Below are 20,243 nucleotides of genomic sequence, written 5' to 3'. Positions count from 1 at the left end.
AAAGACAGAGCAAGAAAAAAAAGTGAAAGAGAAAAAGAGAGTGGAGGAGAAGGAACAGGAGACAGCAGTAAAAAGCAGGAGATAGGAAAACAGAGATGAAGGAAAACCAGATGTGTGATGTGTTCTCGTCAACACTGACTGCTCAGGGGCGGAGTTCGCATTGCCAAATATGGCTGAGTGTACTCTGAAGCAGTGACGTATTATCGAAAGAAAAAAAACAACACAGATGCCATAAAAACACCATTACATAACAGATATGCTGTATTTCAGGGGTCGCAGTCAAAATAGAAATACAAATTTTAAAAAAGAGAGGAAGAGGTAGATTGCACTAGAAAAATAAAATGCTGAACAATTTGCTATTTGAGCTTTCTTATTGCAACCACTGATTAACTACACTTGTGCACACAACACATTTAAGTCTATGCTGACAAAACATGGACACAAATTAAATTCAGTCTGTCCTTTTAACAAAACAGCACAGACTGAAAGCATTTTCACATTTCTCTCCGGTCCCCCCCCTCCCTCCTCCACTTACAGAAGCTTATCATGGCGGAGTAACACACTGAATGTCACTTGCAAACTCCACCCAGCTAAAGAGGCTTTTCGATCATGCCCTCCCTGCTGTTCACCCTCCAAAAGGGGCTCCACTACCTTCCCTGTCCAACAATCAACATCACACCTCAGCACAACACAAGGGATCTCAGTCACCACTTGACTCGCGTCTTTCCACTGTGGGTTTACATTATCTCCTAAAATAGACCGCGGTATCTATTTGTTATAGGAGCATTAATTTTATGTTATTTTAACTCTGAGGCTTTTAGGTTTGATGGCAGAGTTATCATGAATGCAAACACTGATGCAAACACTGATGAAAAGATAGCCGCACCCTTTCTGATGTTTCACGTTGTTTCTCATCTGTCTCTGAGATACTTGGAAAAACAATACTAAGATAGCCACACCAAAGATGTCAGTGTTAAAAAGTTGATTGTACCACTTTACAGCTGTCAAACTAAAGGCCTGAAAGCAGTGTTATATGACTTGATGGTCTTGGTTTCGAGAACACTTTTAAGGTCTCTACCTCATCTCAAACTCAATTGCACTTTTAATCTGTCCCACCTCGCTGTCAGACAAACATGACTTGGTATTTAATTTCAAGACGTCTCAAGACCACAATTGTGGGGATATCACCAAATTTCCTTCTCCTTCGTGTCTGTATTTGTTTTTCTTATGGAAAACAAAGTAAATGTAAGTGTACATAAAATCCACCTCTGAACTGCCTTTAGATTATTTTATCAAGACATTTCTTCTCAGGTACACTAACACATACACGTATGTATGGCAATAAAAGAGGTTAAAAGTATTCTGTGGATGTTTCTATGGGAATGTGGATCTTTCAGATCAGTTTTAGGAGTGCCTTTGTTTGCATGTTCCATATTTTATCGTAAGTATCATGCAGTGTGGGAGTAACACTAGTCTGGTCTTGGTCTTGACACGGTCTCCACTCCTCAAAGTTTTGGTCTTGTCTCGATTTACACTTTGGTTTTGGTCATCATGTCTTGGTGTTGTTCTAGGTGGTCATGGCTACAAAGTGCCCTGAAAGTGTTAAAATCAAACTTTAAATGTGTCAAATTAAGATGCATGGATTCTTTGTTAAACTCGACACCAACAGCTTCTGCAGGTCGATGTTTTTAAGCACCTAAAAATGAAATCTAGATAGGGACAAAAAATCAAGGTCTGCTTTTTCAATTTGTACTAAAGAAGCCTTTTGGATGAAAGGTAAGACCATTTCAAGACTTTAAAGCAGGTCTGTTTGCCTCTGACTTGTCACTGCTAGAGAGATGACTTGAGTTAAGAGTTCAAACTTCACCTTTAGAAATGCTTAAAGTTGTCTTTCAGTAAAATTGGAATGACCAGCCTGCTTTTAACTTTGAAATACTGTTAATTAGTGTCCCAATCCAAGGTACATTAAATGCCGTCTCTTTCATCAGATGATGACACTGTATAGTTTAAAGAGCAGCTTGAGAGGGCGTCTGGTGGCTCAGTGGATAGAGCGGCGCCCCATGTACAGACGCTGCGTCCTCGCTGCAGCGGCCGCTAGTTCGAATTCAGCCTCGGCCCTTTGCTGCATGTCTCCCCCTTTCACGCTCACACTGTCCTGTCAATTACAGGCAATAAAAGCCCAAAAAAATAATCATTACAAAAATAAATAAAGAGCAGCTTGAGGACAGTCTGTTTCTCTAAAACTGTTGCTGTTGTTGACATCTCCTCACCCACAAACATAAACATGTTTTCACATGAACCCGAAGCAACGACCGGGAAGGTGCACATTGCCATGTAGGAGCAAATGAGGCTACAGAGTGACACTGACATGGAGGCTGACTCATCGTCCACTCATTCTGCTGCATCTGTGGAGTTATCGTGGCATGACATCGTGTTCTGACATACATTATGCCTTGAGCCTGTGTCTTGCTGCACAATCTGTGGAGAGATTTGGTGCTTTTTATCATATGTTGCTGTTTTAGCCTAATATTGCAAAGGTTGAAATCATCAGATGTGGTTCAGACAATCAGGATACCAAAAGGAATAATATAATGTAGATCATAAGTCATAATCATGATCTCAACATCATCCAAAATAAGCTTGATGGACACAATAATGATGAACCCTTCGATTTAGAAGTAAGATAAAAATAGTGTGGTGCAGAACAATTTCTGTAGGAATGACAAGAATTCAGGATTACACTATTTCCTGGATTTGTTTATCCAGAGGAAGAGCTATGTAAACACTTTATATATACAGAACCTTATCACATCTGCACCAAAGGCACTAGGATGTGTCACACTGCATCTAATATACTGTATTCCAGTACAGAAGTTTAAAATAGAACCACACAAGGCTACAGTTGGTGCATTATGAACATTTTTTTGTCATATTTGCTGAAACTGTTATTACATCTATGCAATAGCACATGAGACAGATAATCTGTGAAAAAATCATGTTTCTCCTCCTCCTCCTCGTTCAAATGGAATTTGCAAGAATTCTCAACACGTGAAGAAAAATGACCAAATGGAGCCAAGAAGTCTCTAACGCAGCTGTCAGTCATGTCAATTACCGCTGATGAACTGCATGAACTGGGGTCAAAATAGGTGGCGCTGACCAAATATAAGTTCAGAATCTTTTATTGTATTGCCTGTTTCTCACCCCGAATGTTTTCAGAAACATATCTTAGTGTTGGTTCGGCTGGTGGGCAATGCTTAGTGTGTCACTTGACTGTTTTCAACAAGGCAAGCAGAGTCAAAAAGTTTCTTGTTTTACAGCTGAACAGTACACTAAGGTGAGAAATAGACAATATAGTAAAATAATCCTGATCATATTTGATCAGCGCTGCCTAGTTTGACTATTTGACTGCAGTTCACAAGCAGTGATCAGCATGACCGAAAGCTACGTCTCTGACTGGTTGTTTCTGTTTACATGTAGTAGATTCATGTAAATGCCATTAGAAGCACTAAGGAGGAGGAGGAGGAGGAGGAACATGACTTTTTTAAATAAATCATTTCATGTACTCCTGTGTGGATACAGTGATAGTTTCAGTAATTGTACCATTTCTACCAATAGATGGCCCTAAATCGCACACACTGGGCCTTAAGAAAAATTTCATTTTAATTTTTACCATTGTATGCGAAAGAGTTAATTAATGCTACTTCGGATTTGCTGCATCTGTTACCCATTAAGTCATTCCATGAACCCTGAAAGTATTGAACATAATACGCCAAAGCTGCACTCTGAGGTTTTAGGAACGTTATGATACCTATTGATCATCTCTCCGAGGCATTTTACTGTGAAGTCCAGTTGATCAATAACAAATTACAAACAGCATCTTTAAAGAGCTGAGGAGCCTGTCGTTGCCAAAAAAGGCCATGATCTCCCGCTATTCACAGCTCTTTTCCCCTACAGGGTTTCCTGTCCTGATCAGCAGGGGCAGACGGACCCTCTCATTACGGAAACCACAGATGAAAATGAGAGCAAAATGAGGCCCATTACCACGAGGGCGTGACTAATATCCCTCTCAAGCCTCTCCACACACACTGACTGGACACATGCACACTTATCACATGCACACACGCAAGTTACACGTGTTCACAAAAAAACGTGTGCACCAAGATGCTCGTGAATCAATAATGCACCACAGAAACAAAGATGAAAGGGAAGTTGGTAATAAACTTTGGCTCTATTAAACTGACCAGATCTCAGGCTGCTCTGTGGGGGGTGTCTGGCTCTCCACTGTGTGCATCTATAGGTTTGTGAGTGTGTGTGTGTGTGTGTGTGTGTGTGTGTGTGTGTATGTTCCCTAATCATCCATGATGTCATTAGCGCTAAATGCAACCCTGGCTCAGCCTAATTCCTGCTCACAAAAAGTCCTACCTTCTCTATTCCCTCCCTTTGCCATCTCTGTCCTCTTCCTAACCGCTCTTACATCATCTGACCAGTCCAGTAATATTTCATGTCTGGTGTGCTTCTCTCATCTCCTCAAATATCCACTCTCCTCTTCATTTCCTCAAATTCCTGCAACAGATTCATTACCCTGCTGGAATTCATAACCATCAACTTCTACCCCACCACTAGTCTCGCTCTTGCTCCAATCCTCAGCTGCTTATATCCTTACTTACAAATTTCTTTTTCTACCTTTTCTTCGTTCTCTCTTTCTCTTTTCATACTGTCATTCCATCAACTAAATCTGTTTCCTTTGTATTTTTCCACCCAGCCGCATCATTTTGTGGCTTAAATCTATGTTTCCATTTCAATTTGAATGGATCTAAAAGATAACCACAGGGAATATATAATGCCCAGCGGTGGCGTCAAGTGTTGTTTTTCATATTTCAGTCTCGCTGCTCTATTCTCCAGTTGTATCTTCATCTCTGATTCATCCCAACTTTTTCTTCCCCGTTTACCTTCCCGTGTCTCCTGTGTTTTAACCGTCTTTCCTTCTTTTTGCCGATCGGGTCTGCTGTGTGATTTATAGCCCTGCAACAGGCTGGTAGATACGGGGAACAGAAAGGGAGGTCGATGAAAAGAGGAGGGGGGGTTGAGTAGAAATTGGGCTGTTTGCCGTTTGAAGTACATGAAGGAATAATATAAAATACACCTGGTCCATCCATGGGGCACTCTCTGTACCCAGAAACAAAGGAGAAGGGAGGGAGACAGAGAGGAGGAGAGAGGAGAGGAGAGGGCCGCAGGGGGAGAGAGGTGGATGGAAAAGGGAGGGGGAGGGGTCACTTCGTGTTTCCTTTCAGGATGGCTTTTATGGTGTAACTTCAAACGCTGACCTCCCACACCCCCGCCCTTACATCCCCCCTCTCCCTCGCTCCATCCGTCCGTCCACTTGTCCCTCCCTCCTCTTTCTCACTATTGTGTATGACCAAGTGGACAGTAATTGGCCATTCTTTCATGAGGCTGATTTCAGCACTCTCTGCCCCCCACAGGAAGAGGCCCTTTTGCTGCCCCTTAGAAGTATTTGTGTGTATGTGTGTGTACATTGTAAATATGCCAGACGGTAGGTATCAGGGGGTTGGAGGGGGGCTGCACAGGCTGCGGACTCTACAGGCATTTCATTCACTGCGTGCTCCAAATTATAACACAGGAATCAGAGGTAATCTAATCCCGAAAAATCATTTTCCGACGCAATTTTATTTAAATACTCTGTGGACTTCAGGTACAGCTTAAACACGTTTACCATTGCTTAAGAATAAAGCTAACATTACATCTGTTGAAAGCTGCGGTACCAAGTGCTGACGGGAAAATTAAAGCCCTAAAAGTCAGTGGGTATATACAATATTCTTGGCAATGAGTTAGTGTTTTATTTTTTTTCTTTCCAAGACTTTTTATTTAAAGACACCCAGGGGCACTTACCTAACTTATTCATGCCATAAAATGTACTGTACAAAAAAAGAGAGGCTTTGCAAATGTTTCCTACAATATCTGAGCATATTGAGAGTGATATATAAAAGCTGCACTACTCTCGCTAATGACTTCTGGCCCTCTGTGGCTTATAGATCAGTGTGCGTTCATTAATGATGCAAGCGTGTGTGCAAGTGAGTGTGTGTCAATTAGTGGGTGGAGGGGATTAGCCATCCCTTGAGAGAACTAATTAACACTACACACGGGCGCAAAACCATCTTTTTTTATTTATATTTTTATGGCATCTGTCAGCATTTTGTTAGTGACAGGAAGTTTGAGAAGACAGAGAGAGAAGCTACGAAAGTTCAAGGCCAGATTCTGGTGCACACTCCCTCCGGACAAACGTAGACATCATCCCACACACACACACTGGCCATGGCCACACACACAGGAACAGTGGCGGGCATGTGATGTATACAAGCTCTTAAAAGGTTAAATATGTGTGCGACACAACATAAACACAGACTTAAACAAGTGCAGGGTAGGCTGTCCTTGCAGACAACACATAAACAGAATTGGGGGGGATAATTGTGTTGTCACACAAACGGCAATACCGCGCAGCTCAAGAATCGCAGCTCCTTTCAAAGAGAAAAAAAAAATCCACATTGATGAGACGATAGAGGTTTTCAAAAGAGAAAGGGGACACTCCCAAGAGTTTAAAGTAGAGCAAAGGGAAAGTAGATAGAGGTCTTAATACTGTAGAGTGACTCCTACCTCTTTGTAGTTCACCTTGGGCTCTATTCTCTTCCGCTTTCTGCCCTTCCCCTGATGACTCTGACTGAGGAGAATCCATTTTACAACCTGCAGGAGGGAGGATGGGGGGTGGGGCGGGGGGGGGGGGGGGGGTGTGGGGGTGAGGTAAGGTAGTGAAGGCGGGAAAAAGAAGAGAGGGTAGAGGTAGAGAGAGACAACAAAGTGGAAGATTTTGAGTGAGTGGGATGAGACGGTGTGAAGGAGAAACAGGAGAAAGCGATGGCAAACAGAGAGGGAGACAGAGAGGAGAGAGGAAAGGGTGTACCAGACAGAGTGAGTGGTCACATCCAATAGCAGAAAGTAAATATAAACAGACTTAAGGCGCACTTTCCATCTCTCAAGTGGAAAGGCACACACGAATATACATATACACACTCTTAGTGAGCCACTGGCATGCAAGCCTTGACATTAAAGCAGACACACACACAAACTCAACACTCTATAGCTCCTTCTCCCTCTCTCGTACACACGCACATTAATTCCAACCTTTCAGCGCTCACTTGTGGTCCATATATAACCAAAGCAAACGGCCGGCTGAGACAAAAGAGTAATAGTGAAAGTATGTTGCTGTGACGGAGCCTGGAGCGCAGCAACTCCCTACACCATAGATCTCCATTAAACAGCCAATCACTATCAAGGCCAAACTCTATCTCCTCTTCTCCGCTTCAGTTTATGTCTCAGAATAAATAAACTATCTGAAATGTTACAAAAGTGAGGTTTCCCGAACACTTAAACAGCAAGTAAAGTGGACGAGTCATTTCTAAAATGCAAGACAAGACACATTCTTTGTGTTTCAAGATATTTACAACATATGTGGCAAACACTCCCTTCAGCTGTGCTCTGCTTTTATTGAAACAAACAGATTAGTAGGAGAATTGGAAAATACAGGCAAGGCAATTAAGAACAACATGGGAGCTTTGTGGGAAATCTGATAGGCGGCACAGAATGACACGCAACAGATGTACAGCGCTGTGTGCCGCACTTCACTCCGAGACAGACAGAGGGAGAGACTGAAACAGGGAGCAAAAGAGAGGTAGATGGAGTGCATGAGAGGTAGAGATAAGAGATGGTATCAAACATTACGAAACAGAGCGTGCGAATGAGACAGAGAAGGAAAAAAAGAAACCCAGACAGCAGGCAGACCATACAGAGAAATAGTGGCAGAATAACTGAGTGAAGGAGGAGAGAGTGATGAGAATCAGATGACAATGATACCAAGCAGTCTAAGGTGCAATATTTCAAATCTGAGAGCTGCCCCCAAGTCTGTCTGCCACTCCCTGAAGACGAGAAGACTGGAAAAGAGAGAAGAGAAGGGGGAAGAGAGAGTGCTTACCTCTGCTTTGACTTCTTCCACCAGCCTCGCCTGTGACCACACGGCGCTCCTTTCATACAGCCACTGAGCGACAGAGAAGAAGGGAAAGCAGTGAGCCGGGGGCAAGTGATCAGGACTGAGTGGAATGCTTTGCAGAGGCAGAGAGACAGAGAGAGAGAGACAGAGAGAGAGAGATGGAGCAAAGCAGGAAGGGGAGGGAGAGAGGAGAGGTGGGAGGAGAGGGGGGAGGTGGGAGCGCGATCACTTGTTCCTCTGACGGAAACTCGCAAATTGACTCCGGAGGATGGGAGAAAGAGCGGAGGAGAAAGAGAAAAGAAGAGGAGGAGAAGGAGGAAGAAAAGAATCACCTCAATAACTAGCAACTACAGGACTGACAGTCACCTCAGTCTTCTACACATCTACTCCTCTACACACACACACACACACACACACACACACACACACACACACACACACACACACACACACACACACACACACACACACACACACACACACGTAGAGCCATGCAAACACACACCTACACACAGAGAGCAGCTAGTAGGCACAAACACAAAGCACTTACTCTCTAACCTTATTAAGGCTTTCAGCAAAGCCACTGCTCGAGTGATGTGAATCACATATCAGAGTGATGACGGTGAGCGATGTGTGTGTAGGTGTGTGTTTGTGGTAGCGTGTGTGTGGTGGGGGAAATGAGGAGACAGACAGGAGACAGACAGGCAGTGCATGGAAGCAAGGTGTTTGTAATGTCACACAAACAAGAAATGCAGCATCATATTCCTACAATCTTGGATACCCACGTTCCCATGCAGTGTTTCAGATATTTGCGTTACCATAGCCACACACAAAGTTCAATACTATAACTGCATGCAAGAGTACTCCTCTCTGTGTATTATACAACTACTCTAGCAGAAATAGCATGAAGGTGTGTGTGCAGAAGCCAAGGAAATGGGGAGAGAGGCAGACACACAAAGGTACAGGGAGAGGGAGGTGTTAGAGTGGGCTGTATAGAATGTAGTGAGTGTTGAAGCAGTAAATTGGCATTGTGTAACAGGATACCACACGTAGCTCTTTTGCTGCCTAGATTCCCCACGACCATTCCCTGAATAGAAAGGCTTTTTGTCTACCTCAAACTATCTCTTCATCCCGCGCCCCCGTCTGTGTAGTGTCTCTCTAGTGAATCAATATCAGATTGCGTGTTCAGAAGTTACACCTCTCACTCATAAACATGCATGAGGAGCATGATCTGTATCTGCCTGAGATCAATCCACAGTTTCAGTTGAGTCATTTTACTATTTCTTTAATTTAATTGAATCTATAAGAATTAATATCCTTCAAAATCCTTTAATTCAAGATATAATTCCATACAATAATAATACTAGAGTTAGCTTCCAATACCAAAACTTTTTGATTATGCACCATAAGTGTCACTGAAATATAAAAAGCATTTCATTAATTAATACATAATTATACAGGAAAAATTGACATTAATAAAATAATTTGAAATTGTATTAATAATTCATCAATACTTTAAAAAAAGTCCATTGTTTGGTATTTCAGTGGGAAATAAAAAGAGGAATTCTAAAAATCGTTTACAAATGAAATATTAATCCATCAATAAAGGGTTTAAATTAAAAATTTATTTGATTTATTTGGTTTAAAAAAATGTAAAAACAAAAGAAGAAAAACTTTCAAAAAATGCATAATTTAAAAATACATGAATGACTTCAAAAGTATGTTTTAAAATTAAATATTATCTTTCATCTAATCAATAAGACAAACCTGTCACATTCAGCCTAAATAAAATCATGAGGATTTGAATTAAATAATTTGATCAAAAATTACATCACAAATTTGACAGAGAATTTGGTGTCCTTTTTTTTCTGCATTAAATCTTTAATGCAAACACAGGTTCGTCACTACATAAAAAACGTACTGAAGTTCGACAGCCAGCCATAATATTTAACAGAGAAAGTTTGAGCTTCGGTTACTGGCACTCGTTTTTTTTGTCATTACTTCCAATTTAGTTTTTGTTTTGTTTTTTTAGTTTCTCAGGCTTACTACCATGCATTGTTGTGATTTGCGATTTATCGATACATATCAATTCTGAATATCTGAAACTCATTTCCACAGTGTTGACAGACCAGTACTAGCTGTGCTTTCTCACTCTCTCTTATAATAATAAATGTATAGCACGGTCATTCTGCTCTTCCCTGCTACTAATCAAGAAATTTAGTTAGAAATTAGAAATTCCTGTATTGTTACAATATAACTACATTGAGGTTAATTCCAATCCAATTCTGCCTGGAAGAACAGTAAACATTTAAGCCCTTAAATACCAAGTAAAGCAGTTGAAATAACTATGTTACATCAATCTGTTATAGCTGGTTAAAAAAAAAAGATTTTATTGGTAAGCCAGGCAGAAAAAGACACATAAAATGCTAATGTAAGTTGTAGGAGTTAAGCGAAGGTATCAGGGTGAAAGCGCTGGTGAATCGACGGTAGTCTTTATTTAAACAAAGTATCTCAGCCTAGTTCCGTCATCCCAAGGGGAGTGCTTACTCATCTAAACTCTGAGGGCTAAAAAAGGCCAGAAGTGGCCTTCCCATTCTACATCTCTCACTCTGGAATTGGTGAATGTCATTGTTTATTATTAGGCCAAACCATTTCCTGCCTTTCTCCAATTCGAGCACATTGTCCAGCAATTGATGTGGGGCAGAAAGGAGAGAGAGAGGCAGAGAGTGGCCGAGAGAGAGACTTTAAAATGTGTTTGTGTCCAGTGTATACATAATACACAAGCACTTGCATTTGTAAAAGGTTTCAATCGATCTAGCTGATCTTATTAGCCGGTGACTGGCACATCAAACACAAAAAAAGCTTCTGCAAGAACACTTTGGCCATCACCCAATCAGGTGTGAGAAAACAGCAGTCCCTCCATGCTGTCTTTCCCCCCCTCAGAGGCCCCTGAAAGGCTCCAGTTACATCATCACATAATCTGGAAGGTGAAGGTTCCCAGACAGCAACAAGAGTACAGACACACAAAAATGCACATACACACAGTGGTAATTAAGATCAGTTACCATGGAGACGGGAGAATTGAAGAAGCTGTTAAAGTGGATTGATTGTGTGTGTGTGTGTGTGTGTGTGTGTGTGTGTGTGTGGCCTTGCAATCCTAGTATCTATGTGGATCTTAGAGGACAGAGAAGGAGCAGGTAACAAAGGGGATGATACTGATTCAACAACATGGTAATACAATGAACTGTAAGATTAGTTCTTTCAAGAAATAAACAGCCTTACGGAGGGGTTAAGTTCATCATCTATATTGTCATTTGAAAAATTCTCCGCTTGAAACCTCAATTATGTTGTGAGTTTTGATGCATTTATCAGGAAAGCCATCATCTTCTAGCAGTTTTCAAAATGCCTACTGGCTAATAGTCACACGTCATTTAAGCCACAGTATTTATATACTGAAAGCTATTTACTCCTATTATGAGACATAATTGCCATTATGAGAGCGTCATTACTCCGCTATTTACAGCTGTTCAATAGTGAGACAAATGTGACAGCGCTCCTCTCATCTAGGAGCAAAAACTCAGAGCACACTCCTCCTAAAAACAAGAAAAGTTCTTGTAACTAAGCTGGATTTGAACTGTCTCTGAATATCTTCACCTACATTAAAATTTAGTCAGTCGATGAAATGATCTCAAAACCATACTGATTCATTATTAAGGATGAGAGAAAAACTATGAATGAAAAGTAAAGTTAAGTGGTGTTGCCCTTTAAGGATTGACAAAAAGGTTAAGCAATGGCAGCGACAGTAAGTGGAAATGGTCTGAATATCTTAAAGTGAAAAGGTTAAGGCAAAGATGCTCCATCAACCTGTTCAAGCCAAAACCAGAAGAGCGAGTTTCCATAAACAGAACCAGTCTAGAGAGTACACAAAGATTATGAAAATTATGTCAAATACATGCACATGCCATGTATGAGAGGATAACATAAATGCTGTCAGCATCAGTGTCCAAAAACAGCAGCTGTGTGTTAATTTGTTTCCATCACCTCAAATGATAATGAAACAAAGGGCGGGAACATAACAGAACATCGCTTGTGTTTATGACTTAAGAACATGTAAAAAGCAAAAGTTTTGCTAATGTAATCTTTCAAATTTCCTTTTTTTCATCTGTGAAACAGGTGAAGAAATATTGCCAGGTTAAAAAAAATGTTGCCAACATAAATTCTCTAAGTTTCATCTGTAAAAAAACAGATGGGAGATAAAGTTTGGGCAGGTAATTTTTTTTTCTGGACCATTTTGTCAGTGTTTGTTGTTTTAATAATAGGACTGAAAACATTCATGTTTTCTTCCAGGTGAGTTTTAATGTCTACAAGCACTCGAAACACAAGGTACATATATATGTGTGTTGTTAATTATGGAACATTACTTGCTTTCTTTTGGAAATAAATGTATTTTAATCTGCTCTATTCCTCCGCTGGTGTTAGCAAATTAACAGTCAAAAGTAAATAATGCTGAATTATTGTACTATTGTGTATGATTAGTTAATTGTCAATACATTGTAATGATGTGTTTTATATACTAAAATCAAGTGTGGAGTTATTTTCAGCCTCAGTTATTGAACAATTAAATGGTAAATTATGTAGTTAAAATGGCTTGATGTATTTAGCTTTTTACTAAAATATATTATATCATATAAACTATTATTTTAAAGATGTATAAGAGTGAGGAAAGACTTTGAAGTCAGTCATGTCTGACACAGTATGACATCAGTGTATACACACAACTTCAATTACTGTTTAGGAACATTACTACTGTTACTTTTACAGTTACTGTTACTTTTTTATTTATATTTTTCCGTTTGTTTGTTTGTTTGTTTGTTTGTTTTACATGTTCGAAATAAATATCTATCTATCTATTAACATTCTAAAACTCAATCATAAATTAAAAACAGACAGAAAGAAATCAAGCGTCTTCATACCTTTGGAATTCCCGGTCGATCAAGCCAGTCAGCATAAATAGCACCGAGGGTGAGGCCATTTCTGGAACACAATGGCACAAGTGTTAGTATTATTCCTATTATTACAGCAATGACTGTTATTGCCCAAGACACCCTATGAAAACATGGCTCTGGGAAAATATTGTTGGGTTCATGGCCGACTTGAGGTTTAGGCCAACACCTTAAACAAAAAGAGGGGCACACCCACTTTTCAATACAAGAACAAGCAAACAGGCATGCACTGACAATGAATGGGGTTTGTATGTATGCATGTATAATAAGGACGTATGTGTACATGTGTGTGAGTGTGGCTGAGGAGAGGCTCAAGTGGTTTGCACATGAAAACAGTCATATGGCCATACAAAGAAAACCCACACAGTGACAGAACTGGCTTTCAAAGACTAATGGGTATGCAAACAAACACTCCACAAAGTGTCCGCACTGTGTATGCAAAATCTAAAGTACACAAAGTACACATTAAGTCGAAGAGTAACTAGACAACGTTACACTCCCCAAAGCTGCACGTGCTTTCAGGAAAATTCCACACTTGGCTGGTCTGAAGCTATTACTGTACATTTATCTGCAATGTTCAGACCATTAAAAATGGTAAAGCTTTAATTTACATTTTTTGTGTACCCATTTTCTCTCACTTATGCTCCTCTAACTGAAGCTCAATTAGTGATTTCCTATTTTTGCCAAAGATATTTTGTAAACAACTTTAACTTATCAGTATGCATAGCTAAGGAAATCTCAAGTGAACACACTGTCATTATTTTAAAATGGCATTTAAATAAAATCTGTATAGCATATGACACCCTCTCTCCTTAGACTCTTGCTAAAAAAAACTAACAGGGAAAATATAATATTCATTACATGCTTAAAAACTGCTATTATTCATTTAAAGCTTTGGGCTGAGCTCTACATTTGCTGCATTTCAACTTGTACGGCACTGCTGTACTCAACTCAGCTCGCTCTTTTTGTGATTTTCTATTGGTGAACGTAACTGGTATTTAGTCCTTTCCTGGGTTCCACCTCTGTCCTGTTTCAGAGCGAGCTGAGGCAATACTAGAAAGTGAAGTTAAAACACAGCAGACCACTGACTGGTCAGAAAGAATCATCACTTGAAGATAATTCACAAATGAAATCAGCTGAGACTACACTGAGGAGGTATTATCCGTGGCAGGAAAGACAACAAAGATAAATCCCCAGTACCAAAGGTGAGCTGAGTCAAACCATGTAGTGCAAATGAGGCAACTGTCAGACTTGGATCATCTTGCATAACTCAAACTGCTGCCTCTTAACACTTTGAGCTGAAGTCTAATGTTGGTAACATGCTCACAACTCATTCTGTGCTGACCCAAATGTCTGTGTCCAATTTCACGGCCATCCTTCCAACACATGCTGAGATATTTAACTTCAGACCACAGTGTTGGGCTAACAAGCTGAAGGAGCAATAGACACACTGACCAACACCAGCACTGCTACTGAGTATAAAAAGGTTTTAGAGAAACTGGCACTTTGTTGTGAGGTCAAGGCTGTGCTCCTTGCTTTCACACACAAGTAAAGTCTGAGTTCTGTTGCATCATTTCCTATTGTTTATTGGCTGGCAACTTTGGCTGATAGAGAGTGGGCTGTCAGTAAATTGAAGCTCATAAAAATCTGTTCATACTCCACTGTTTACTAGAAGAGGTAATATTCCCCTTAAAGTGCCAATTTGCCCAGAAACTGGACATTAAAAACGTCATCAGTGACTTCAACACAAGATAATTTCCGCTCCTGGCAAGCGGAGTTGAAACAGCGAGTATATAAAGATCATCTTCTGCTGCCACATCAACAGCCTAACACCATAAGATAGGATTACATGGTATTGTGTTAGCATAGTTTTTTTATATAGCAAACAAAAGGTTAATACAGTTAATACAGGACCGCAGATGAATAGGCTTTATGTCTCACGAGAGATGTGTATCTACCAGTTCTTTCAGGTTGAGTTAAGTATCTTTATTTCATTAGTTATTCACTTTAATGGTGATAGATAGAAAAAGTGTCAGTGACGCCTGGAAAACAGTTGTTTCTTATTCGCAAAAACCAATGAACGCATTGATTTATTTCAATGTGTATTAATACTTTTTATGTTTAGTCAAAAAGAGCAGCCATGACCCTCAGCAGTGAGTGTCTATTTTCATCCTGAGCCTTCTAGCGTGTTGTTTACTGAAAGAGGCATCAGATCCAAATATTGACTGTCCCCAACTCCCCCTGTTTAATTCAATCAATCTCTGCTGGTCCAGCAGCAGCACACTCCACATGACAGAAAAAAGACAACATTCAGAACAGACAAAAGAGTAAGAAAAAGAGGGGTGAAAAAAGAAAATGGGAAAAACAAAGTGAACGACAGACAGGGAGAAAGAGAGGGACAGAGAGAGACAGGCTGAAGAAGAGGTTAATGAGGCAATCAGGAGAAATAGAGAACTGAATGATTAAGCGAGCGCAGAGAGGGAGAGAGAAAATTAGAGAGGAGGAGAGCAGGAGGAGCAGTTATCCTTTTACACTTCAATTAATATGAGAGTGGATGAGACTGCTCTCTTAACAGGATTGGTTTTGGGAGCTTTTGCTGGTCATATTTCCACAGCAGGAACAAGAACAGAGGAACACATGCTCATACAAAATTGACTAACAAGTCACATCTGTAGAGAAAAAAAAAAGTTGTGAGGCTAAGTTCAAATTGAAAATTGATGAATAACATATCTTTAATTCGTCTGGAACTGAAAACCAGGCTACTGATACTTGAGCACAAACCAAAGTGGTTTTAATGCGTCTTGGCTTTTTTTTTTTTTTTCATTATTCATGAATTTCACTTGAAGCGTTATTCATAGCCACTTACATACCTCTCCATGTCGGGAAAGGTAATCAGCAGCATTCGCAGAAAATCCTGTTAAACAAAAAAGAAAAGAAAAAAAGGAGGCATTTAAGGAGGTGTGGGAGGAAGAAAAAAAGAAAGAGAAAGGCATACCTGATCTTAAGTCAAGAGTGCAAGGTTAAACAGTGTTTATGTTACATCCATTATTTAGTGCCACTGAAGAAACAGGAGCCAGGTGGAACACATCAAATACCATGCACACACGCGGACACACTCATGCAAACACACAGACTTCCAGGTGTGATCACTCAGCTTCATGGCCCCAGCAGAATAAACATACGTGGCTGAGCTGATGTACGGCCATCAGTTTGAAATGCTGCCGGAGCGTTTTCAACTATTGCAACACAGCGGCAATCAAGCTTACATCAGCTTCCAATTAATTTATGGAAATACCACTGTGCCTCAGAGACAGGTCAGATTAAAACTCAGTTCAAATCTGAGCTCAGATTTTATTAACAGCCTCTCGAGTAGCTGTGAGTCAACGACATTATCCATTAAGTTAATCAAGTTTCCTATACTACAGCCTCACCTGAGACAAAATGAGTTGCCCGTGGTACTTCTTCACAAATAATCTGAAGAAGTCGATGAATTGTTGCTCTCCCACTTGATTGGCCAAGAACCTGAGGAGGAAGTAGCCCTGGACAAAAGAGCAAGACAAAGACAGCAAAACATGATCCTTCAAAGACAATATAGAGAAGCGTTACAAAATCTACATTGATTACAGGTGCTATTCAAAGCACATCCAACAAAGTGTGAGCCACCTAAAACGGCATTATAGGCAGTTGTTCATAGTATTATTTGTTCTACAGCCCTTTGTTTCCTTTTTCTTTCCTTACTTTCCAACCCTCCTCTCCTAGAAATTACATTTACATATAACTAATCTGAAACAGCAAATACGTTTTGAGGAAAACGTAATGGCGAGAAAATTACATTTTCTATGAACATAATGAGAAAATGTTGCCTAATGAGGTACCTGGCAAATCACAAAAATGTTTACAGCCTACTGAACATAGGGGCAAAATATATGACAACATATCTGAGTTTTGTTCCACCAAAACAGGCAATCTTGTAATACAGTAGCCACTCATAGTGACTGCAGTATTATTTTTTTAATGACCTTTTTTTAAAATTAAAATTTAACTGAAATCATAATCTTTCCCTACCTTATCTACAGTGCATTTGTTGCTTAACTGTGACACAGGCGCCTCTGATGTTATGTTTGTTTGGTTTTTTAATGGAAATACAAAAATAAATAAATAAAATTTCCATGACCTTGCACAATGTACACCACCAACAGAACTATATCACATAACTACATGCTTTTCCCCAAATGTTAATGATATTTTTAAAGGCAGTCTGCAAATGTGAAGCAGTAGAGCTCCCAGGGTGGGGGAGTTACAGCTGACTGTTCGGTTGGTCCTTTGGTTCATTTGTTCAAAAAAAGGAAAAAAACCAAGTATGCGTTGGCACTCCGAGCGATAATTTAATGTCCAAGACTGCCCATGTCAATTACCAATCTCAAAAATGTAGTACAGTTCAAAAGTATTAATTGGGACATACAGAAGGTATGGAAACATGTTAAATGGTACTTCCACAACATTATTTTTTTGCTTCACTTGCTCAGCATTATTCAAACATCTCAGATTCAGAATCTGTTAAAACATCATTTCTGCTAGTTGGCATTCTTTTTCTTTTCCACATTTTCCATGACCTTGGGAACTTTATAAGACAGAAATCTGGATGCAGACCCAAAGATCTGGTGTTAAGGTCCTACACTTTCAATGTTCACAATCCTCCCCAGCTACCTTCTTCCAAAGCCTGCACTGTGCAATAATGTAGTGTTTCCTAACCGGAAAGAAACACCTCTGAACATAACCCAGACAGCGTTTATCCACAAAAAGGTAATTCAGAAAGCAGTTTAATAACACAGAAACATAATTTCTAGGAGACAGGGTTTTCCTTTTCTACCACCTTCATCCATTTTTCCCAATTTTACTCCCGTCTTTGCTCACCTTGAGGTAGTGGACTTGCATGAAGGTTTTGTCAGGGTTGAGGGCGTGTTTAACTGTGGACGAGCCAGACTCACTGACCTGACCAGTGTTCTCCATGTTAGGCCTGCAGAAGGACAAAGAGAGCAGAGAAACAAAAATAAACACAAGATAAGAGACAAGTAAAGAAATGTTCAGCACCACCCAAATAAAGAGAAATGTGCTCTGAAAAAGACACAAGCAGAAAAACAAAAACACAGCAGCACTGGAGTATGAAAACCTTAGCACAGAGTTTTTATTTTATCCCACTGCAGACATTTTAGTAGCAGGAAAACCACAATTTCTACAGAGCAAGAATACACTGTCAGCAACACTAAATCCAGCCACTCAGCCGGTCCTCTCAATGGCGAACACATTGCCAAGTTGCCATACTTTGCCCGAGGCAGGCTGGAAATCAAGCTGCAGATTTATAATAGCAAGCTATACTGTTTATATGACCTCACAGCGCTGCGCTCTGACTTTACAGCCCATGACTCACTGAGCGAACATATAACACTTCCACAAAAAAAGCACCCCCGTCTACAAGCACAAAAGAGGCATGCTCGGGGTTTCGCTTTCCCTGTCACCCAGATACAAATCATCCCTTCAACCTCCATAAACACACATAAAACCAATAAAAGCCAAACAAACACAGCACTGACGTGGGATGCTGTGCAATGATAGTTTCAGTTAGGCAGTATTGATCAGGCTGAGCAGATTAACTCAGTGTGCCAATAGAAAGGCCTTGAAGGATCACCCTCCTGCCAAGTCGATACGCCAGGCGCCTGGCCCACCAATCAATACACCCTTCATCACTGGCTAGCACTTTTCCAGAGGACCGCTTCATGACAGGGCCAGACACACACGCACATGCACACGCGTACGCGCGCGCGCACACACACACACACACACACACACACACACACACACACACACACACACACACACATGCACATACACAGAGGTGAATGGGATACCATAACAGTCTAAATCATATTCACACTGATTCATATATGACGCAAAAACATAAATGTTTCATCTTTTAGGTGGGAGACCTAAAGTAGTAGATTAGAAGTAGATTAGGGTTGAAGACGAAGAGGAAGGAGGATGTGTGGGAGAAATCGAGGACAGGAGATAGACAGGAATGTTTGGTTCGCTCAGTGGTCTGAGAAAGGAAGTAATCAACTTCCTGGAATTTCTAAATTCGACTGGACGCTCTTAGAAGGACTTTCATCATGTAAATGAGGGGGTGTTCCTCCGTGACTTCATGTATGTATGTCAGATAAATATTTATGAACATATGTGTTAGAAAATATCCCAACAACAATGATTTGATTTTGGAAATGCCATTTTGGAAACACTTAAGTAATAATGCTCAGTGTCTGCACTTGGGATTATTTTTTCTTTCTCCCAAAATTACACATTTTCCATTCCTGAAGCAGAAGCACACTATTCTGGGAATCTTTGGAAATGTACTTGTTTTTGTATTTTGTGTCTTATATATAGGGTTGCAGTAAAGGACGTTAATATAAAATGTGGCAAAAGTTTCGAATAATGACGTAAACAATGTAAAAGTAATCTCTGTGAGTAAAAACCCCATGCTTTAGACCTTTCCAAGTACTCTGTTTCCAAAGTTTTTTCTACTTTGGCTACAGTATGATTTACTAATTTTAGAGATATATGTAATCTCGGTTGCCAGTGTTGATAATTTCTCCCTTATTTCAGACTATATTCATCACGTTGGAGCATATCTGGTTGTATCTATCTGTTTTATTGCTAATTTTTTCATAATAGAAAGTGCAGCTACTCTCAGTTACAGTCATTTTCCGCACTAATGACATGCAAAGATGCTATGATATGCAAGACCAGTAAATGCAAACCAACCAGAGAAGATGGGGCTTTTTCCGTAGAAAGACATTAAAGAGACAGGCGCTAAAACAGAACATTCTCAGACAGAGCGTGAATACAGCCATTCCTACAAGGCATGACAGTATGAGGAAAATAAAGCGTTTTTTTTGACCATTAAAGCATTTGACCATTAGCATGTTCTATTAGAAACAAAACATAAATATGTACCTAAAAATGAGCATACTATGTCCCCTTTAAGATATAACTTAGGCTACAGTCAAAACACAAGGGTCAGATTTCAAGAAACATTAAATGCAACAGCAAGAAATATCCATATGCCTATTTTAGTGCATTATTTGGTCAGTCAGTCATTTTCTGTAATTGCTTGTCCTCATAAGGGGCGGGCT

At 40.1% G+C, this 20,243-nt stretch overlaps 1 protein-coding gene across 7 annotated transcripts in view; it reads right to left on the bottom strand.

The window, feature by feature from the left end:
• The window catches only part of LOC121944473 (aminopeptidase O (putative)), a 97,072-nt gene that overhangs the window by 41,225 nt on the left and 35,604 nt on the right, over window positions 1–20,243 (bottom strand). For 5 of the 7 annotated variants that reach the window (XM_042488271.1, XM_042488272.1, XM_042488274.1 and 2 more), the window contains 6 exons: window positions 17,974–18,076; window positions 16,491–16,598; window positions 15,930–15,973; window positions 13,030–13,090; window positions 8,042–8,104; window positions 6,670–6,756 (listed from right to left, as the gene is read on the bottom strand). In XM_042488271.1, the coding sequence (XP_042344205.1) occupies window positions 6,670–6,756; window positions 8,042–8,104; window positions 13,030–13,090; window positions 15,930–15,973; window positions 16,491–16,598; window positions 17,974–18,076 (466 nt within the window). Of the gene's footprint in view, window positions 1–6,198; window positions 6,534–6,669; window positions 6,757–8,041; window positions 8,105–13,029; window positions 13,091–15,929; window positions 15,974–16,490; window positions 16,599–17,973; window positions 18,077–20,243 lie in introns of those variants that run through there. The other 2 variants (XM_042488277.1, XM_042488276.1) reach the window with 2 other exon arrangements.

The sequence above is a fragment of the Plectropomus leopardus genome, chromosome 6 (assembly GCF_008729295.1).
Source record: "Plectropomus leopardus isolate mb chromosome 6, YSFRI_Pleo_2.0, whole genome shotgun sequence".
Classification (NCBI taxonomy): Eukaryota; Metazoa; Chordata; class Actinopteri; order Perciformes; family Serranidae; genus Plectropomus; species Plectropomus leopardus.
The sequence above is the reverse complement of the archived record's forward strand: the minus strand, read 5'-3'. Positions and strand labels throughout refer to the sequence as shown.